Source organism: Somniosus microcephalus, chromosome 6, assembly GCF_052327205.1.
Source record: "Somniosus microcephalus isolate GS21.2 chromosome 6, FLI_Smic_1.0, whole genome shotgun sequence".
NCBI classification, from domain to species: Eukaryota; Metazoa; Chordata; class Chondrichthyes; order Squaliformes; family Somniosidae; genus Somniosus; species Somniosus microcephalus.
Window position 1 is genome coordinate 236,965,234 of NC_140992.1, and position 23,570 is coordinate 236,988,803.

General features: G+C 42.2%; 2 protein-coding genes across 4 annotated transcripts in view; one reads left to right on the plus strand and one right to left on the minus strand.

The window, feature by feature from the left end:
• cep89 (centrosomal protein 89) overlaps positions 1–23,570 on the minus strand; it is a 145,777-nt gene that overhangs the window by 2,907 nt on the left and 119,300 nt on the right. For all 3 annotated transcript variants that reach the window (XM_085991579.1, XM_085991580.1, XM_085991578.1), the window contains one exon: positions 320–489. In XM_085991579.1, the coding sequence (XP_085847705.1) occupies positions 320–489 (170 nt within the window). The remainder of the gene's footprint in view (positions 1–319; positions 490–23,570) is intronic.
• LOC147116544 (E3 ubiquitin-protein ligase RNF182) lies at positions 485–22,846 on the plus strand. Its single transcript, XM_085991581.1, has 3 exons — positions 485–651; positions 16,799–16,962; positions 19,261–22,846. The coding sequence occupies exon 3, from the start codon at positions 19,277–19,279 to the stop codon at positions 20,000–20,002; it is 726 nt and encodes a 241-aa protein (XP_085847707.1). The 5' UTR covers positions 485–651; positions 16,799–16,962; positions 19,261–19,276; the 3' UTR covers positions 20,003–22,846.

A 23,570-nucleotide genomic window follows, 5' to 3' on the forward strand; every position in this document is an offset into this window, starting at 1 on the left:
TAGCTCTCATTCATATTTCTAACAATCAATCTATTTGGTGACAGCAGGAAGCATAAGAAACCAATAGCTACAAATCTTGAAACAAGTTCTGTAGTGGTTTCTGGCATCAAAAGGGGGGGAAAAAATCATTAAAGCCAAGATAACTGAATTTTGACTTCTGCCATTTGTATATACGTGTTTGTGACAAATTTAATGTGTATAATGTAAGCCATCCAACAAGGCACCAGATGGGAATAATGGAATACAGGAGCCTGCAGCTGTGCATCTTCCCATCCACCAGCCTGCTCTAATTGGCTTGCTTTGCCTATGACTGCTTTACCTTTTCTGTTCAAGCAGTCCATCAAGGGTTTCCTGCTTGTCCTTCAGTAGCTGCTGGAGATGCCGTATTTCCCGCTGGTACTGAGCAGTCCTTCTGGCAAAATCCTCTTCTTGTTCTTTCATACGGTTGTTGATGTCTCCTAGCTTCACCGCAGCTTTCGTCTTGTACACCTACGTAAGTTAATGGAATCACCCTGTTACTGTCAGTTCACTGCTGTGCAATAGGTGCTTACTGCTAACACAATGACAAACTACTGGCCTGTGGATTAACCATGGAAAAACATTTTCCTAGTCTGAAATGAAAGCTTTTGAAGACGATTAAGGCATGATCAGGTATGTATTATTTATTATCCGTATGTCTATTTTATTTAAAATAAAGCTTTCACTGGAGAGGGTGGGGTGTAGCCAACAAAGGTTTTATATAGTGTAACTAAATCCAATATATTTCTTTAAACTTGTTTTCTTTAACCTTTTCGGTTTAAATCTTCTTGTTTTCCACAAACTACTATATACAATCATTTATTGTGGTCATTTGTTTGCTCTTGCTGTATCTATGATGCTAGGAATGATTTTTCTACATTATTTAGAAAAAAATATTAGACTGAAGAGATAGATAAAAAGAGTCTTTAAAACAATGCAATGAAGCAGCTGCTTTTAGACAAATTAAAGATCACTGATGAAAGGGTAATAAAACCAGTAGGACTAGATTAAAAATAAACCTATTTTAGGTTCAAAGTAGCCTAATGGTTAAATCTAAATTTAATTCTGTAGAATCTCTATTTCCTATCAAGTGTGCAACAAAATACTAATATTTAGAATGTTTATTATTTATCACTTTTTAAAGAACCAACATATAATCATATAGTATTCAAACTCAGATGATAAATGCGTCAGATTGATACAGCCCTCGAGATCGGTCTCTAACAAAGCTGCTTTCACATATATGGGACCAGTCCTATACAATTTGCTATCTAGTGAGGTGCAGTCACCAAGCACTATCACAGACCGTAACCAAACGATTATGCATTATAATGAATTGAGGCAGCCACAAAAATAATTAGAAACATGTATATACCAAGTTAATTTGTTTTGTATCTATTTTGACTCTTGTACTGTTAAGCTAGCCTTAGTAAAGAAGCTGCTGTAAACAAGCTGAGCTGAAATATACCAACCAGAAGGTCACCAGGCTGTGTGCCAGTTTAACAGGTTTGCCTCGGTTGAGTGAGTTCAGCTAGTTCTCAATTCAGGCACTAGTTGGAGCACTACTTAGAAGGAAGGAGTTCGAGGGAGGAAAGAAATTAAGATCCAGCTTTCAGCTCACTCTACTTGATGGTGCCTCCTGACAATCATTGAATAGTACTAAAGAGCAGTCAAAGATAATTTTACAGCTCTACCATTGGGGTGATCGCAATCCTCAAAGACAGCAAAAGGGTAAAAAAAACAGTAGTGACTTTATATATATAAAAAAAGTACATATTCAGTATGTAGTAATAAAGAATTTATATAGCACCATTCCAGACCTCAGGACATCCCAGCGCTTTACAGCCGATGAAGTACATTTTTCCAAGTGTAATCGCCGTTGTAATGTAGGGAAATGCAGTTGCCAATATGCGTACAGCAAAGTCCCACAAACAGCAACGAGATAAAAGACTAGATAATCTGTTTTTGGTGGTATTGGTTGAGGGATAAATGTTGGCCAGGAGACCCGATTTTCTTCAAATAGTGCCATGGTGATCCGAAAGACGGCATCTGCAACAGTGCAGCACTCCACTGAAATATTGGTGTGCTCAAGTCTCTGGAATGGAGCTTGAACCCACAGCCTTCAGAGGTGAGTGTTACAACTGAGCCAAGGCTGAGAAGTTAACAGTCTTGGGAACAAAGGAATGTGCAGGACCAGAAAAGACCTTTTTGGTCATTCTGTCCATCCTCAAAATTCAAAAATAGAATACACAGTTACCTATATATCTCAATGATTTTTCTCCCCAAATGCCTGTCCAACTATCTCTTAAAATTACTATCAACCTTAATTGTCTCCCTGACCGGGCCAATTTTCTAATGCTCCTCCTGGCCCCACAAAAATCGGCCTCTCCCCCCACCCCCCCCTCCGTGGCCCTTCCATTTTACTTACCTGGGCCAGCTGGGCTCCATGGTGGAGGCCCCCCGGATTTCCCACCCCAAAAGTACTAACATTCTTGGCACCATGGTAAACCATTTCTCAGGGCTCAATTTGTTGATAACTTTAAGGATCTTGAATACCTAAATAAGATACCCTCAATCTTACATAGATACATACATAGATACATAGAAGATAGGAGCAGGAGTAGGCCATTCGGCCCTTCGTGCCTGCTCCGCCATTCAATGAGATCATGGCTGATCCTTTAATTCAGTATCCCGTCCCCGCCTTCTCTCCTTAACCCCTTTTGCCCGTAGAAATATATCTAATTCCCTCTTAAATATATTTAATGAGCTGGCGTACACTGCCCTCTGTGGCAATGAGTTCCACAGGTTCACCACTCTCTGAGTGAAGAAATTCCCCCTCATCTCTGTCCTAAATGGTTTAGCCCTTATCCTTAAATTATGTCCTCTAGTTCTGTTCTCACCCGCCAAGGGAAACATTCCTTCTGCATCCAGTCTGTCTAGACCTGTCAGAATTTTATACACTTCTATGAGGTCCCCTCTCAATCTTCTAAACTCCAGTGTGTACATCCCTAAACTACATAGTCTCTCCTCATAGGTCATTCCCGCCATTCCTGGTATCAGCCTGGTGAATCGCCGCTGCACCCCCTCCATGGCAAGAACATCCTTCCTCAGATGAGGCGACCAAAACTGTACACAGTACTCGAGGTGTGGTCTCACCAGTACCCTGTACAGCTGCAGCAAGGTATCCCTGTTCCTGTATTCTAACCCTTTTGCTATGAAGGCCAGCATACCGTTTGCCTTCTTGACCGCCTGTTGCACCTGCATGCTCGCCTTCAGTGACTGGTGTACAAGAACACCCAGGTCTCTCTGTACTTCCCCCTCTCCCAATCTATTGCCATTTAAATAATAATTTGCCCGCCCGTTCCTGCACCCAAGGTGGATAACTTCGCACTTGTCCACATTATAGTGCATCTGCCATTTATCCGCCCAATCGCCCAGTCTGTCCAAATCGCTCTGGAGCTTCCTGGTCTCTTCCTCTGAGCCCACCCCCCCTCCTAGTTTAGTGTCGTCTGCAAATTTGGAAATGCTGCATCCGACTCCCTGATCCAGGTCATTAATGTAAATTGTGAACAGCTGGGGGCCCAGGACAGATCCCTGTGGTACCCCACTTGTTACTGCCTGCCATTCAGAAAATGAGCCGTTTATTCCAACTCTCTGTTTTCTATCTGACAGCCAGTTCCCTATCCACGCCAATACTTTCCCCTTTATCCCATGAGCCTCAATTTTCCATGCTAATCTTTTATGTGGGACCTTATCGAAGGCCTTTTGGAAGTCCAGGTACACCACATCTACTGGCTCTCCCCCATCTATTCTACCAGTTACTCCCTCAAAAAATTCCAATAGATTAGTCAAGCACGATTTACCCTTTGTAAATCCATGTTGACTCTGTCCTATCCTGTCCCCATTTGCTAAGTGCTCCGCTATTTCATCCTTAATGATGGACTCCAGCATTTTGCCCACAACTGATGTAAGGCTTACAGGTCTGTAATTACCTGCTTTTTCCCTACCCCCCTTTTTGAATAGTGGGGTAACGTTAGCTACCCTCCAATCCATGGGCACTGTTCCCGAGTCTAATGAATTCTGAAAAATCATCCTTAGTGCATCCGCTATCTCTAGGGCCACCTCCTTCAGTACCCTAGGATGCATGTTATCAGGCCCTGGGGATTTGTCCACCTTCAATCCCTTTAGCTTCCTTAACACCATATCCTTAGAGATATTGATTTGCGTCAGTTCCTCCTTTGCCAATGTCCCTATTTTTCCCGATATCCCAGGGAGGTTTTTTGTGTCTTCCTTCGTAAAGACTGACCCAAAGTATGCATTTAGTTGATCTGCCATTTCCTTATTTCCCATTATATATTCCCCCGTATCTGACTGCAATGGACCAACTTTGGTTTTCACCAGTCTTTTCCTTTTGATATACTTATAAAAGCTTTTGGAGTTAGTTTTTATATTTTCCGCCAGCTTGTTTTCGTAAGCTATTTTGCCCCTCTTGATTATGCCCTTTGCCCTCCTTTGCTCTATCTTAAACTTCTGATGTGCAAGTAAACTCAACTTCTGCAGTGTCTCTGTTAGTGCTCAGGTGGCTTATGCCAGATATCAAATGAGTAGCCGTTTGCTGCACCTATTCCAATGCCATGATAGCCTTCCTGTAATATGATGATCAGAACTACATACATGACTCCAGGTGGGGAATGAACCAATGCCTTGAACATAAAAAATAGGAGCAGGAGTACGCCATTTGGCCCGTCGAGCCTACTCCGTCATTCAATAAGATAATGGCTAATCTTCTACCTCATCTCCACTTTCCTGCACTATCCCCATATCCCTCGATTCCCTTAATATTCAAAAATCGATCGATCTGTCTTGAATATACTCAACGAATGAACCTCCACAGCCCTCTGGGGTAGAGAATTCCAAAGATTCACCACCCTCAGTGAAGAAATGTCTCCTCATTTCAGTCCTAAATTGCCGGCCCCTTATTCTGAGACTGTGACCCCTGGTTCTAGACTCCCCAGCCAGGGGAAAACATCCTCCCTGCATCTACCCTGTCAAGCCCTGTAAGAATTTTGTATGTTTCAATGAGATCACCTCTCATTCTTCTAAACTCGAGAGAATATAGGCCTAGTCTACTCAATCTCTCCTCATAGGACAATCCCCCCATCCCAGGAACCAGTCTGGTGAACCTTCGTTGTACCCCCTCCTCTATGGCAAGTATATCCTTCCTTAGGTAAGGAGATCAAAACTGTATACAATACTCCAGGTGTAGTCTCACCAGGGCCGTATATAATTGCAGTAAGATGTCTTTACTTTTATACTCAAATCCTCTTGTAATAAAGGCCAACATACCATTTGCTTTCCTAATCGCTTGCTGTACCTGCATGTTAACTTTCAGTGATTCGTGTACAAGGACACCCAAGTCCCTCTGAACACCAACATTTCCCAATCTCTCACCATTTAAAAAACTCTGCTCTTCTATTTTTCCTACCAAAGTGGATAACTTCACATTTCTCCACATTATATTCCATTTGCCATGTTCTTGCCCACTCACTTAGCCTGTCTATATCCCCTTGAAACCTCTTTGCATCCTCCTCACAACCTACATTCCTACCCAGCTTTGTATCATCAGCAAATTTGAATATATTACATTTGGTCCCCTCATCCAGATCATTGATGTAGATTGTGAATAGCTGAGGCCCAAGCACTGATCCTTGCGGTACCCCACTAGTTATAGCCTGCCCACCCGAAAATGACCCTTTTTTCCTACTCTGCTTTCTGTCTGTTAATCAATCCATGCTAGTAAATTAACCCCAATCCCATGAGCCCTAATTTTGTTTAATAACCTCTTGTGTGGAACCTTATCGAACGCCTTCTGAAAATCCAAATACACCACATCCACTGGTTTCCCCCTTATCTATTCTGCTAGTTACAACCTCAAAAAACTCTTAACAGATTTGTCAAACAGGATTTTCCTTTCAGAAATCCGTGTTGACTCTGCCCAATCCTATTATTATTTTCTAAGTGCCTTGTTACCACGTCCTTAATAGATTCTAATAGGCTCAATATCACATCCTGCAATTTGTGTTTTCGCCCAATGCATTATACAACCCAATATCCTATTCAGCTTATCTACTGCTGCTGCACACTGTGTAGATAGTTTCATAGATCTGTTCAACACTTCCACATCCTGCTCCTATGCTGTGTCCTGTTGACTAACAGTTAATTAACAGTTCCAGTGTTTACTCTCTTCCTTAATCTCATCACTTTGCACTTGCCGACACTGAAGACGGAATTTTCCGGGGTCAGCGGGCGCGGTCGGTGCCAGGTTGGGTGAGAAAGTGTTTTTTTTGACAGTGGGTTGGGACCCCGCTATCAACCCGCCGCCCCGTGCCTTTCCCAATGTCAGGTCTGTCAGCGCTAAGCAGACCCGACAGGCAGCGGCAGGGGACCCAATTAATCTTATTAGCATCTAGTTGACAGCTGCTTAACAAGCTTTTATAACTTACTTTTTCACTTTAACTTCATGGCCATGGGAACCACGCAGTTTGGGGACCATGGCGGTCAACCTGAGGTGGGAGTTTAGTGGCCATTGCTCCAGCTGATTACTTGACAGCTTCAAATGTACAGTAATAACTCCCACCTGACAGATCTTCACTTTCCTCAGCCACAAGCTGTATCTCAGTTCATTTCCAGCACAGATTCTGCAGGTTTTCCACTTTCCATCCAGTATCACCTCATTGGAAGAACTCTATCACCATTGACAGAATGCTTCTGTCATCTCAACTTCACCTGCCATCTATTCCATCAACATGGGTGCCCTTTATACTGTCTCACCTTGGTCCTCAGAATTAGACCACAATCAGCTCCAACACCAGCAGCACCAACAATAACACTAACCTTCTCTGCAATCACCTGATGCTGCACAGGACACAGGGCATCAGCACCTGACCACATTGCTGCCCAGGAAGCCAGGGATGGCCTCACTATGGCCAGATTTACTTCATTGACGTTGTACACCCTGGCTGCCACATCATGCACCAGGTTGGCACCACCCCACATCAACACCATAAAGCATCCCTACAATGTCTAAGCCATTCCTTTCACATTCACCACCATTGCCGGGGGGGGGGGGGGTACTGTTATGTCTCACCATTCACGGCAACTCACTAAGCCACTTCAAAAGGTGCACACAAATCTGTCCAAGAATGCAAAGTGTTGAAAATAAAGGTTTCAATGTTTGACAGCACATTAACAGAAACTTTACATGAACATTGGATAAAACACCCAAGTGGCTACCCTTGTGTGTTGTTAGTTGGTATGATTGTACTAGGATGAGGGGTGGCTACTGAGATGGGGATGTGATAATGTAGATATAGAGAGAGGGAGGTGCAAGGTAAGTTGGTGTGAGTAAGGATGTGCAGGGATAGGGTAGGGAAGGCAGAGTGATGGGGATGTGATGAGAGGTACAGCAGGATGAAGGCGAGTGTGGCTTTGTACTAATGTTTCATGATCTAATGAGATCATTGAAAGGTTTGCACCACTGCACCCAGGTCCTCCTGACGACATCCCTGCTTGTGCCCTCCTGTGCAATGTGGAACCAGGCTGTGTTGGTGTCCTAGGGAGGTGACTTTCGCCCATGGTAAGAGAAGAGGACCTCCCTGCGTGCTGTGACTCCCTCTATAAGCATATGGAGGGAGTCATGGGAGAACCTAGGTGCATCCTTGTACCTCTGTGCAGTCATTGTCAGTGTTTGCAGCACTTCAATGCTGTAGAACACGGACAGCACAAATGTCATAATAAAGGTGGCCATGGTCCCTTTAAGGAAACCGGCAGATGACACATCATGAAATTACATCACCAGAGCTGCTTCCTCCAATTGGCCCAGGAAACACGCTGGGTGGGCTTAACAAGCCCCATCAACAGAAAGTAATTTCAGAGAGCAGGATGGTGCCAGCAGCAGGGTCGGGACCCATCACCGACATCGCCCACCAGGGACCCGCCAAGGTAAGTAACATCATGACCTGAATTTCAGTTGTCATTTCTCAGCACAATTTCCTAATCTATTTAGATCCCTCTGCACCTAATCCACCTGTGCTTGATTGTTTGCAGTTCCCCCTCTCCCCAACTTGCTGTCATCAGCAAATTTTGACACTTTTGTCTTCATTTCAATTTCCAAATCATTTCTATGCATCAGAAATAGCAATGCTCCCAGTACTGATTCTTGGGGTAACCCACTAGTAATTCAGCACCATCCTGATGCAGCTCCATGCAAAACAATCCTCCATCTCCTTTTATGCAGCCAGCTTCCAATCAACTTCAATAACTGCCAACCTATTCTGTGCTTTTTTACCTTGTGGACCAACTTCCTATACGGTACTGTATTAAGAGCCTTGTTGAAGTCTGGATCAACAATGACCATGGAGTTCCCTGTATCCATAAGTTCTGACAGAGTGAATAGAAAGGGAGGCTGTGTAGCCATATATGTCATGGAAACTGTAGTGTATGTAACCGTCTACCTTTAAGAGACTATTGTATGTAACCGTTCACCTTTAAGAGAACTATTTTAGGTGTGGCACTACTTGTTTGGCTTCTGTATACGGTAATACCGACAGTGACCACACCAGTATATAAGTGCTGTGGCATGATTTATAGGGCAGATTCGCCCTGACCTTCGAATAGTAAAGTCCTGTTTGTTTGTTACTCCTGAAGTCTGTGTCGTTATTAACTGCACAACCCACAGACTTTACAGTGGCGACGAGTCCGATCGTACCCTGCGGCAAGACTACCAAAGCAACTAAAGAGCGTCGAAGAGAGGCAACCGCCCTCGTCGTTCTGCTGGGAGAAAACACGAGGCTGCAGCAATAGAAAGGAGGAAGGCTTTAGCAACAAAAGCTTCCATCAGCAACAGGCACTGACTGCCCTTCTGCCACGGTGCGGAGTGAGCCGATCAGCAGGAAGCAAGGCGGCCACGGAGACTGTGAGTAAGGGAAAGTGTAAAGAATATCTGGAGGATAAGGGCTGTGCACTCGACCACGGTCGAGGGGGAAAGGAGCCGGACGGAAAGTCGGGTCCAACGGCGTCGTGAGACAGCCAGACCGCGATCGGCGGGAAAACCGGGCAGCGACCGAAGCCACGAAGCGCTGAGACCGGGAGCGTAGGCGCGGGAAGAGAGAAACTCGGCCGCAGCCGGGGAGGGAAGCACCGGACTGCGAGAGGGCTGGGAGGCGAATGGGAACCGAGCGTGCGGGAGAAACAGAGCCGACCAAGGGAGACTGCGCGAGAGCCAGTCCAGCGGCTGAACTGTTCTCCGCCAACGGGGTGTACCCAGAGCCGGTAGAGCCGTGCGAGCGGGAGAGACAGAGCCGAGTAAGGGGAACTGTGCGAGAGCCAGCCCATCGGCTGAACCTGTCCGCTGTGGGGAAAGCGTACCCCTCCCACCAGGGAAGAAACGCGGGAAGCCGCCATTAGGCGGAGAAGACGACAGACGCGGGAAACCGCCATTGAAGGGGCGGGGAGAGAAGGAAAGAGCGGGAAACCGCCATTTTCGCGGGAAAAGCCGCCATCTTAGAAAATAAAAAAAAAATAATAATTTAAAGAAATACTTGTGTTGTTCCCAAGGGAAGGAAGATGCCTGAGCGTGGGGACATCAACGATTTTAATTCTGAGATAGAAGACTGGACCACGTACGTGGAACGTATTGAGATACATTGTAAGGCTAATAAAATAGCAAAGGATGAAAAAGCTTTAACCTTACTTAACATAATGGGTGCGAAAACATTCGGGTTGTTGAAGCATCTTCTCTCACCAGCTAAACCGGCGGATCAGACTTTCGATGATATTGTGGCAGTGCTGAAGGATCACTTGAACCCCGCACCGTTAATGTTGGCTGAACGATTCAAATTCTATGCAAGAACGCAACGGAAAGACGAAAGCAACGCGGAATACTTGGTCGAACTGCGTAGGCTAGCGAAACACTGCCAGTTCGGAGGGAATCTGACAGAGGCACTGCGAGACAAGTTCGTATGCGGATTGTCCAAGGAAGGGACGCAAAAGCGACTACTCGAAGAGAACGATCTTCCACTGGATAAGGCTGTCCTTATCGCAGCATCAAACGAAGCCGCAGCGAAAGGAACTGCGGAAATGCAGCTAAAGGCAGCGGCACTCGGTGTGGACCAAATTACCTCGAGTATAACAAAATGCTATCGCTGTGGGAAGACAACACACGATCAGAACCAATGCTGGTTTAAGAACCAGGAATGTAGGAAATGTGGCAAACTGGGTCACATCGCTAAGGTATGCCGGTCAGGGAAGAAGACCAACAACCAAAGGAAGCCATCACAGGAAAAGTACAACAAGGTACACAAGGTGGCTGAGAAGAGTTCAGACGAACAGAATTCAGACTCAGACCCAAACTGCCAGGAGCTGGGTAGTCTGAGAATTCATAATGTGAGTAAGGAAGCTGACCTACAAACTATCTGGGTCATGCTAAAAATAGCTGGAGTCCAAGTGAAAATGGAGTTGGACACTGGATCAGCTGTATCAGTCATAAATCGAAGGGATTACCACAGGCTATTCTCACATATACCCTTAAGAGATACCAAGTTCGTATTGCAGACATACACGGGGCAAAAAGTATACCCCATGGGAAAGATAAGAGTCAAGGTGAGAGATAGGGGTAAAGAACACCCAAGAATGAACTTATACGTACTACCTGAGGGAGGACCACCACTTCTAGGACGGGAGTGGATCAAGAAAATAGACATGGAATGGCACTACCTACAAGCAATGACGAGTGAGGACTCGGTGCAGACAAGCAGCTCAGACTCTGAGCCGGAAGACGATAAGTCCAGCCCAAGTATGAAAAACAAGGTTAACATGAACTCACTGACTAAGGTTGGAAAAACGATGGCGTGTATAAAGACAGAGAATTCTGAGTCTGTTCAAGTTACAGACATATGCATTACGGAGGAACACCGGGCTCGAACTCAACGTTATCTCAAAGTACGACAACAATTAGAACAATTGAGTTACCGTCTCGTACAAGAGATGAAAACAATGAAAAAGTTCTATGACACCGAATGGGAGAGTCTGGAAAGACAACAGAACCTGCTGGCTCAAGCAGAGAGCGACCATAGAGCCATCGTGACCAATTACCGATCACATCTCCCTTATGATGTTCAGGAGTTAGAATATTTGCATGATCTAGAGATACAGCATAAAGGCAAACCACGCTACACTGAGGATTTTGTCCTGCAACTGGAGACGGAGCTAGTGCAGGCAAGGTTAAGAGAAGCTGAATCGCAATGTGCACTTAAAGAGATGCAGAAAAAAATCTTGGACATAGAAAAGAGAAACGCTTCTTTACCTGATGAGAATAATGTGGCCATGTTGCAAGAGGAGCTTATAGGGGCGAAACTGAAAGAAGCTAAGCAAAGGATGTTGGAACTTGAAACACAGAACCAAATCAGCAGTAACCAGCTATGTCGAGCAGAGAAGGAGTGCAATGGTCTACAGGAGAAGGTGCAATATCTCTCAGCCCAGAATAAGGGACTACTCACTCAGTTAAATGAAAGTAAAGGGAAAATGGCTGAGATAGACTGCAAGAATAAAGAAGATTTGATGGCAGTGAGACTTCGAGAGGCAGATAGCATAGCAGCCTTGGCTGAACTCCAACAGAAAATTGCAAAAGAAGCAAATGAAGAGGAATCTTCAGGAAGCCAGGATTTTATTCCAGTTCTTCTCTACGACTCCTTACAAGCAGCGTGTGAGAAGTTGAAAGAACAGTATGAACAGGCCCAGGCTATAATTCTGGAGGGGGTTAACTCGGCAACCTCCGAAAAGCTAGTTTCAGTAGAAGCATATGAGCAACTAAAGGTTGAACATGAGCAAGAAGTCCAAAGGCTGCAGGAAATTCTTGATGAGCTCAAGGCCAAGGCAGACTCATCGGTAGAAGTTCCATCCATAGATGAGAAATTAGAGGTGAAAGACATGGCAGAACATGAAAGACAAGATGTCCAAGAACTCATAAAAATATTGAAGGAAACCCAAGACAAATATGAGGCGGCAATGACCGAGGTTCAACAACTTGAAGAACAGATTCAACTGGGAATCCTTTCAGTGGAAGAAAAGGAAACTGTAAGAAACAGAGACTGTAAGAATGGCCCCTGAACATGAGCTAGAGAGCATCAAGGCGCAACTTCTCCGAGCGCTGAAAGCCAAAGTACAAGAGGAAAAGAAGGTGAAAGCATTGGAGGAAAAGGTGGATGAAATGGGGAAGGCTCTGATCCACAGTGTTCCCGTGGAAGAGTTAACGGTCAGCCAACTCCTTCATATGCTGAGGGACAAGACTCTGCAATGGGAACAATCTGAACACGAGCTTCAATCTTCAAAGGGAAGGAGTTCGGAGCTCTCAAAAGTTATGGAAATAGCTGAGTTTGCAACACAGATTTTACTGGGATGCCAAAAGTACGCTGAATCACGTCTATGTGAACAACAGAATGTTGAAACAGCTGCTCCAGTAGAAGGATTGAATAGCCCGATCAATCAATCCCCGATGGAAGGGGAAGTATTGAAATCACAAATGAGGTCCTTAGTGAAGGATTTGCAGGAAACCCATGAAGAGCGGGATGACTATGAACGCATGAAGAAGTCCCTTCAGGAAAGATGTCTAGGGAGGGAACAACAGTCGGCTAACGTCCAGTTGGGTAAGGAAGAAGTAGCAGGCCCTCTCGCTAGACTAGCTCAGGATGACACCGAATATTACCATGACCTGTTGAGTGACACGGAATATTACGAGGACTTGGTCTGCCCAGCTTGTGATGAAAACTCCCAAAGTGCAGAAATCAGGATGAAGCACTTAAAGTCTAAGGAACATAGGGAGATGGTGGCGCTACAGCTGGCAAGGGAGCCCCGAGAGTCTCCAAGAAGCAAAAAAGGAAAAGACGAAGCCGAAGATGATAACCATCTAAATCATTATCACTTCTAATGGGAAAGTAGGGAAAAATTACTAAGGCAGTCCAGCTGTTTGTAAAAGTCAGCACTGCTGGTTCAGCAGGACGGAAGTTCAAGCTGTTACGTCAAGGGAAAGACTATTGGATGAGTCACGCTAGCAATGTGAACCGGCTACACCAGAGATGTTGTTCGGACCGAGTCAAGACCAGAGACTGAATCGGTGAACTGTTCCCACAGAGACTGAACCTGTGAACTGTTTTCCGCAGAGACTATATCTGTAAATTGTTTTACATGAAGTTGAATATATGTTATGTTTAATGGGGAATACGTATGTTGTAAGCTAAAAAGGGAGGATTGTAGTGTATGTAACCGTCTACCTTTAAGAGATTATTGTATGTAACCGTTCACCTTTAAGAGAACTATTTTAGGTGTGGCACTACTTGTTTGGCTTCTGTATACGGTAATACCGACGGTGACCACACCGGTATATAAGTGCTGTGGCATGATTTATAGGGCAGATTCGCCCTGACCTTCGAATAGTAAAGTCCTGTTTGTTTGTTACTCCTGAAGTCTGTGTCGTTATTAACTGCACAACCCACAGACTTTACAGAAACCTGGGAGGTAAATGTTCCTATCAGAGGTCGAATGAACTATTCTTAGACATATCTAATATGAAAAAAAATCCAAGTTAACCTGGTGACCAGAGCTTTGCAATTAAGAATACCAACCAATCGTAAAGCAATGGAGCTGATTTTGCTCGACAAGTTGCCAATCAAAGCTGCGGAGTGAAACATACAACAAGCTAGATTGAAACAAAGCTACTCATGCTCGCCCCAGGGTCAGATCTCGAGCCCAAATGCGGGTGATCAGTAAGGCCCCCGCTTTAGAAAGAGCCATAGAATTCCATGGCTCACTTTGGGTGCACAGAAAATAGGGGTCAGAGCTGTGGCAACACCTGTCTCTTCAAACCAGGAAAGTGTGGCCTGGCTTCTGAAACATTAACAATTACATATATTAGAACTTTGGGCCACTTATCATCGGCTCACAGAGATCTCAGAAACCAATGTTTCCAATCCGGTCCAGTAAAACGTAGGGGTCCCAAACTGAACCTTTGCATGGGGCCTGCGCAAGGCAAACACTGTTCCTGTCATAAAAGGTTGATTCCAATTTACATAAACACACAAGTATTCAATAAATAGGCAAAACATTTTTTTCTAACTTCTGTATAATGCTTGATGGAAGATAGCAGAGCCACCTGAAGGTTACATTGCAATACCTTTGCATGTGTGAATAAAACAAAGTAACCAATTGTCCACCAAAGTACCACTATAACAGTAAGCATATTTATATTTTTGCAAGTATCCATGATTCAACAATTTAAGCTGTTTTTACTGGCCACAGGTATGATATGAATGTTTTACTATACTGGCATCAATTTGGAATAATCATCAGAATAAGAATTAAGTTGCAGAAAGCCATTTAAAAATACAGGTATTATGGAAGTATCTCTAAATATAAATAAATAACAATATGGTTTATCTTTATCTATTTCTATTTTAATAACTTTTGCTGAGTGTGGCCCGTGTCTATGTGCCAGAATATCGGATCAAGCCCACCGTATAAAATTAGTTTGACACCCTGCTCTATGAAGAGATAGGAAGGGTACTTGAGAACACAAAAGTTATTTCAATAGGCGACTTCAATTAACCTCATAATTTAGGAAAGCCCAAGTGGTTTTGAGTCACAGCTGGTAAATGTAATGCATAACCGCTTCATGACTCAGTACATCATTGATTTCAATGGAAAAGAGAAACAGGGGAGGGGTAAAACAGGCTGCCGATTCACTATCATCTGTTTGTCACCCGGCCATAAAAGTTGCAATTACAACCAACATGTCCAACCAATGCATAACAGCAATCAACAAAGCCAATAGAATATTGAATTATAGGCAAAACAGTAGCATACAGTCAGAGGAAGTCATAATCAAATTCAATAGGGCTCTAGTCAGATTGCATCTTCAGTATTATATCCAGTTCTGATCATCGAGGCACAATGGAGACATTCAAGTGTTGGATGCAATACAAAGAGGAGCCACAAGACTGATCCCTTAGTGTTAGTGATCCAAATTATTAAGAAAGACTGGAGAGACTTAGGCCTAGAAATTTGATCGTGCTGCACCAGCTTTCTGGTGCTAAACAGCCTCCTAAAGCCTCCAATATAGCAGGCAGGAAGCGTGCACTCATTTCAAGCAGGAAGTGCTCTGCCTGCCATATTGGTTGAGTATTTCCATAGGCAACCAAAGCGCAAGCTAGAACTATGGAAAACACTGAAGACCTTATACAAATTAGGGTCCTGACTTCTTGGAGGGCCTTTTTCTGATTTTGGTATGCTCCAGCACCCAACTCATCATGTGCTAAACTCGCCCAGCAGGAACAGGCAACAGACAGGAAGGACACTTTAGCAGCGCTATTTAAAGGGATCATACAGCACTTAGTTAGTTGCTGGTTTGTCATTTCAGGCTGCTGGTTAACTTCTGGGCGTTTTCTGGTCTGCTTTCCGAGTGTGGAAAGTTCAGTTTGACTGCTGAGAAGGTGGTTTTGCTGGTGTTATGCTGCTGTTGGCTGCCTTAATAACAGTTTGCCTGCAGTCATGGGTGGTCTAATAGGACTACCTTTGGGGCTGGAGGAGGAGGGCAGCAAGGAAGACAGCAGGGAGCAGGAGCAGCAGGATTGCACTACACAGGGTGCGTTATCCACAGTGGGTATTCAGGAAGCACTTATCCTACATTAACTTTACTGAGGAGCAATATATGAGGCAACTTTGCTTCGTCACGGAGGTTGTCACCGAACTATGTCATCTGCTGCAGCCACAACTCGAGCCTAGAACCAGGGCATGGACAGCACTGCCTGTGGCTGTCAAGGTCACGGTGGCCCCTAACTTTTATGACACAGACTCCTTTCAAGGCAGCAGCAGATGACATCAGCAACATTTCCCAGTTTGCAGTATCAGAGAGGTCACTGATGCTCTCTACACCAAGAGGAACATCTATATCTCAATCCCCATGGATGAGAGAGCAGCACTAGGCCATCTGCATGGCAGGCTTCCTCAGGCTGCAAGGCACCATAGACTGCACCCACATAGCCTTGCCTGCTCTCCATCCAGACCCCAACCCAGGTCCCAATCCCTGACACTTATGTGGGGGCTGCTCTGACACTAGCAGTGGCCCACACTTGGGAGTCCTCTTCATCGGCAGGCTCTTCATGCTTCACTAACAATATTAAAATTAGCCCCAATATCTGGAGAGATTTGGGCCTCACTATTCAGGTGGCGGGGGAAACTATGACCCCATGTGCCCAAAATGGTCGTAGTCCAATTTCTAGGCCAAAGAGCGATCAACACTTGGAACCGACTTCTGAATAGAGTAGCGGAGATGAGAACACTGGAATCATTTAAAAACCAATTGGATGCTTCTGCGGGGAAACTTTAGGATCATTCTGGATGGATGAACTAAGATTGACCAAAAAGCCGTCCTCATTTGTAAATAGCTTGTGACCTCAGTCAGAAAAGCCATAAAGATGGATAATCTGTGGAGTTATAAAGTACACAAACACTAGATTGGGAGCGCTCTGAAGTTTTGTTCAAAAAATATTATTCTGGCAGAGTAGGTGATGCTCTGATCTGGGTTTTGCCTATGCAGTACCTTCATGTGGAACTGCTGGATGTACAGATGTTGTCTATTTAAGTAGTTCTTAATAGAACACAACATTTGTTAATAATGCTAGGGTTGCCTGAAATAAAGCTCTGAGAATTCAATCTCCAGTTTCTTTCACAGACTTTCGAAAAAGCAAAGAAATTGTCAAATGTTCGCAGGATGAGGGATACACTTTCTACCTTTCAAGTTATGTTGATGCACAGTCTACATGCTGGAAAATTCTGCAAACCGCACATGCTCAGAATGAACAGAGTTGGTTGAAGGGTCTGAACTACTGTTGCAAGGTAAAAATATTTTTTGTTTAAAACTTTATTTTGGTCATGAAATTGAACATTAGAAATTTCAGTTACTGAGAAAAGATGGCAAATGCAATTTTTTTCAAAAAGCATTTTGAAAGATTTGATTGGTTCATCAACAAAGTGTAATGTCAAAATGTTATGGCAAAGTATTGTTAACACTTATAATTGAACCCCATAGGAGTGTAAGTGTTTAAGTATGTTGTCTTCATCAAAAATATTGACATAAAAGAGTTACTCAAAAATCATAACATGTGGAAGGTTTGTGCACCATATGAAAGATTTATATAGAGTTTTAAAAATTATAAGGCTACTCTAAACATCCTTAGGAACTGAGAGAAACCTAAAACATTAAATCTAAGTTTACCTATACAAAATTATTTTATTTTTAATAAACCAGCAGCACTCCCAAATGCTACAATGGTTGCAATCATTCTCCAATTTAAGTTTGGAGAACTATAAAACAAGACAAAGCACTGCCCTTGTCTCATGAAATCTGTTCTCTATACATTTTCACCAGCTGATTTAGTCCATTCTAATTCCAGGAATGAACCTGGATTTGATAAACTCTAATAACAATGGATATTTGTGGCTAGACCATTAATCCAAGACCACACGGACTTGGCTTTGTATGAGGATAATGTACTTGAACATCTTTTGCCTGCACCGTAAGATAACTGTTCTACAACATTAAGTGAGAACACAACAAATCACTCACAAAACCCTCAAAATATACAGCTAGGTGGTGGTAGGACAAAACTCACACAGCAAAACAAAAACTCCATCTATCTAAATCCAGTATGGTGTCATAACACCTGAGCACTTTATAAACCCACCTAATTTCAATTTAAATGTTCAGACAGTAGGGATTCTCCCCTCTCCACTTTCTAAAGCCCTTTTCAATTCCTTATTCATAGACAAGTAGAAAACAATCTAATAATAAACTATGTATTCATTGTTATTTGAAAGGTCAATACATTCAGCGGACATGGTCAGAAACATACCTGTAGGTAAACAGGCAGCAGAAATTTACTTTTGCCTCAGAAATCAGCACTTTGCTATATTATATTAATAATACGAATAAAAATGTTCAAATAGAATTGAAAAAACTTGCTTCAGTTTGGGTTTTAGTCAATTTGAGTTGTGCAGACTTCTTCATCAAATTCAAACCCAGGTATGAATCAATGAATTTGGAGTACAACAATGTACAATGCAAGTAAAGCCCAGGCTTGCTGGTGAACAGCTTTTTTTTTTTTTTTATAAAAGCAGCTGATCAGTCAAATTTCTTAAATACTGAAAATTATTTCTTTAAAAAAAAATCCAAGCCAGACCTGAATGATATTTAGTATGAGTAAACTAAATAGCTTTTGAAAGTACAACTTCATGCTTAGCATTACATTTACCCCAAGTTATGATGTACTGTTACAATTAAATAAAACTACCTTATCCGCAATTCGAAAAGCTCTGAAAACCGAAAGTTCTTTCGTGGAGCGTCACTCGTGTGCACGACATGACCCGAGTGGCGCCAAACATGACCCGACGAGGCCGATGCTTGACCCACGCAGGTGTGAGGCGTCAGTTGTGTCTCAGCGCTGCTACCAGTCACACGTACGTCTGCTGCTCTCTGATATTTTTTGTTATTTTGTGATTTTGAGTTTAATTTCACTGTGAAAATGTCAAAAAGAGCTGCCGTTCTGAAATCCGAAAAATTCCAAATTCCGAAACACATCTGGCCCCAAGGGTTTCAGATAAGGGATAGTCGACCTGTACTACAACCTAACTATAATACTAGTTAAGAGTAGCCTGATGCAATAAAAAATGTATATGTTACTATAGTCTACCACAGTGGCCATAAAATAACAGTATATTAGCAGTTAATAGACAATGCAAATGGTATCACAAATCTAGTCATAGCTGTGAACAGTCCATCTTCTGACTAGCCACAAGCATCCTGACAGACTATTAACAGGGAGGCATAGCCTATTTTAGCACAGGTATCATTTTAGAAAATGAAAATATTGACTATTTCTTCCAAATCAGGCACCTTCAACATTTTCTTCAAAATAAAGTATGACCAAAGAACAGTATAAAAACATGCTGTAGTAGGGAACCAAGGACAGACCAGTCAGCCCAAGTTCAAGGTTTCCAGCTACAGTATATATGCAGAATATATTGCTTAATTACATGGATCAGTCTCTATTATGAACCAATGAGTAAAAAAACTATGTATTTTGTCTCTAGAATTTAATTGTGCATTTGTATTACATGTTTTTTTTCTTTCTCCAGTGTATTTGAATTAAAGATGAGCTGCACTCACACAGGAGACGAAAATATTTCAAGTGCTGAACTGGAATGTAAAATCTGTTACCAAAGGTACAATGGCCATAGCCGAAAGCCTAAGATTCTGGACTGTTTACACAGAGTATGTGCAAGATGCCTAAACAAAATCCTAGATATCAGTGATGGCTCCCACTGCATTAGCTGTCCCTTCTGCCGCCATGAGACAGAGGTCCACGAGGATGAAATTGCAAGTCTCCCTGATGATACAAACATCATGTGCAAACTAACAGCAAGGGACAGGACAACATGGAATTCAGGTTGCAAAGAGGTAGTTTTAACACCAAAGAACTTGACTTCCTCCAGTTCAACCCTTGGTTCTTCTAACTGCTTAGTTATTACTATAAGGGAGGTACAAAGGAATTCCCCAAGGACTCCAAGCAGGCATACCACCTCTGATTACTATGCAGACCACAGTCTTGACACTGTGTCTGTTACATCCCAAAGCAGGATTGATCAAGATGTGTTCTCTAAACTTTGTAACCGTGTGCCAAGAATACTAGTGTGGCTGCTAGGTTTCTTCTATTTCAGCTCACTGCCACTTGGAATTTATCTTCTGGTAATCCAAAAAGTGACGCTGGGTATTGTGTGTGTCAGTCTTGTTCCTTCCAGTCTGACTGTTTGCTTGGTCTATGGTTTTTGTCAGTGCCTCTGTCAGGGTATATGTGATTGCTCATCCCAAAGCGAATAGCCACTACCTAACACGACAACAAACTGACAGGACCCCAAACAAATGTGTTTTGTGACTGCAGGTATTCAATTGACCGAGAATTCACAGGTTTTTATGGAGACAGTTCTAAATTTCTACTACCTTTTGTGTGAAAAAATGTTTCCTGATTTCATTCCTAAATGTCCTAGCTCTAATTTTAAAGAAAGGAAGAGTTGCATTTATATAGCGCCTTTCACAACCTCAGGACGTCCCAAAGCGTTTTACAGCCAATTAAGTAATTTTGAAGTATAGGCACCGTTGTAATGTAGAAAATGCGGCAGCCAATTTGCACACAGCAAGGTCCTATAAGATTATGCCCCCTTATTCTGAAATCCTCCACCAGAAGAAATGTTTCTTTATCTACCCTGTCGAATCTCTTTATAATTTTAAACACCTTGATTAGATCACCCCATAATTTTCTTAACTCAAGGGAATATAAAACCCCATTTATGCAACCTATCGTCATAATTTAACCCTTCCAGCCAGAGTATCATTCTGGTGAATCTGCACTGTACCCCCTCTAAAGCCAGTATATCCTTCCTGTGGTGCCCAAAACTGAATGCAGTACTCCAGATGGGTTCTGTACTTCCTCATCTTTGTATTGCAAACCCCACGAGATAAAGGCTAACATTCCATTAGCCTTTTTGATTACTTTTTATACCTGTCCACTAGCTTTTAGTGATTTGTATACATGGACGCCTAAATCCCTTTGTTCCTCCATAGCTCTCACCATTAAAAAAAATTCCGATTGTCTTTCTCGGATCCAAATTGGATGACGTCACACTCCCCACACTGAACTCTATCTACCACAGTTTTGTCCATTCACTTAGTCTGTCTGTGTCCCACTGTAAATCCCTGTGCCTTCTTTAGAGTCAATTGAAAACTTAGATATACAACTCTCTATTCTTTCATCGAAGTCATTAATATATATGGTGAAAAGCTGAGGCGCCAATACAGATCCCTGGGGAACACCACTGTCACAGCGCGCCGATCAAAGAACATTTCCTTTATCCCTACTCTCGGTCTCTATACCTCACAATCAATTACCAACTAATGTCACAAGATTAGCTCCATTAGCCGTCCACTTTCATTTCTGCTACTAATCCCTTTTTTGGAATCTTATCAAATGTGTTCTGGAAGTCCATATAGACAACATACACAGACACTTCCTTAACCACCATACTCAAAAAATTCAACTAGATTAGTCAGACCGAGTCTTCACAAATCCATGCTGACTCTCTTTGATCAGCTCATATTTGTCCAAGTGCAGTTAATCTGTCCCTTATCATAGATTCCAGACTCCAGTAGCTTCCCCACAATTGATGCTAAGTTAACATGTTTGTAGTTACCTAATTTCTCACTCCTTTCCTTTTTAAATAATGGAGCGACATTTCCAATTTTCCAATTCAAAGGCACAATTCCCGAACCTAGACAGCTTTGAAAATTGTGACCAACGCTTCAACAATTTCCTCACCTATTTCTTTTACCACCTTGGGGTGGAAACCAATAGGACCTGGAGATCTGTCTATCTTAAGTCCAATTGTTTTCTCCATTAACATTTCATTCTTGTATTAAATCCATTAAGTTCCTCCCCTTAACGTATTTTTAGGTTCTCATGTACCACTGGTATTTTGTCCTTTTCCTTTGTGAAAACGGATTCAACGTACTCATTCAACAAGGCTACCATTTCCTTATTGTCCATTATAGTCTCACTTGCATCGGTTTTTAATAGGCCCACATCCGCCTTAACTACTCGCTTAACTTTATCATATTCGTTAAAAAATCTTGCAAGGTTAGGTTAGGGTATCTGGGTTAATGGAGTTGTGGTACAGATTAGCCATGATATAATATATTTGAGGAGAATCTAGAACAGGCTTGAGGGGCTGAATGGCCTATTCCTGTTCCTATGTTCCTATTTATCACAAGATAAATGAATTGTTTGCTTCAGATTAGGTTTTACATTTTACTTCTCCAATACTTCCACGTGATGTGCACTTGTCATTGATCCAGAAGGTAGAAAAACACTTTTTAAATGGCTATTTTTCTAAATTAAAATAATTTTCTGTATTTTAGATTGGTAAAGGATCACCATGTTGAACAAGAATATTACATTCCATTTTTGTGAATTTGGCAGAGAGGCTAATGAATGAATGCTTGGAACATCCTTTTTACTCCGTGAATGAGGAAGATGGGTTGACATGAGTAAAGTATTATGAAGGTATTCCTCACAAGTGGAAATAAAATAGTATTGCAGTTGCCAATTTTGTATTCTATTTTACTACAAGCACTTGTGTACTCATTTGCAAACTGCAAAATTAAGTAATTTCAGCACATGACTCAAATGGCAGATATACATTTCTTCTGTTAACCAACTGAACAAATTTTAAGGCTTCTGACCCTACAATACCAGATGAAAATTATTTAGTTCATATAAGTAATTGGTTTTTTGTATTTTCTTTTATAGTCTTTTTAGTGTCCCTAACATTTAAAATATTACATTCTTCTAGTTCAGGAAAATACAATATCTTCAACAAATAATCTTTGATGCCCACTGAATAAATCTCCATTTTAATAAAGTAAAAACAAATCTAGGTACAAACGGTACAGCAAAGCTATATTTGCGTGCACATCCTCTCCCGTTTTTATGAAGCTTATGTCAGTCTATCGATTTCCATGCAACACCATAGTCCTGCACAACACTTGACTTTTTTAAAGATTTTGTCAATAATCTTGCTACTAAAGTGTATAAGATTATTAACATTTTCTGTAGACTATAACTTTTTCCACAATAACCTGCTTTTAATAGTGAATTTTCTCGAATAAAGAAAAATCTAACAGAACAGGGCTTACTTGTTATGAGTGTATGTGTTATTTTCTGGTTCTCCAGATAGTAATCTTTAAGAACAAATGTCATATCAAGAATGATAATTAGGTAATTGAGTACTAAATCCTTATATGGCATTTTTATATTGCATATTGCCATGCGCTTGATACACACATTCACTTACTTGAGCAAGATATTGAGAATAAAGTTACAAGTGTGCTGACAATAATCAATGCATTTGTCATGGTTCTAAGAAATATGTACATGCTAAAATCTGACATTTTTATATATTTAACACCTCCTTTGGAATTGCTTATTAGACTATGGCATAAAATAGGTTTAAAGATTATAAGACAAAGCATATAGACCTCTATTGATATGCATTAGCGCATTAAGTAATTAATACCTTAAAATATGTATTTATATACATATGAACAATCACAGACAGGAAAAGACCCTCAAGTCCATCCAGTCTGACCCACACACTGCAATGCCTTATGCATCACAATATAAACACTGCCCACCCTACCCAAAAGCCATGCGATCTCCTGGGAGAGGCAAAAAAAGATTTTTTTTTAAAAACAGGTCAATTTGGGGGGGAAATCTGGGAAATTTCTCTCCGACTCCCTTAGGCGATCAAAACTAGTCCAGGAGACCACTCTGGCCCTGATTAACGTCATGTAGTACAGGTACACTATCCCTTATCCGAAAGCCTTGGGACCAGCT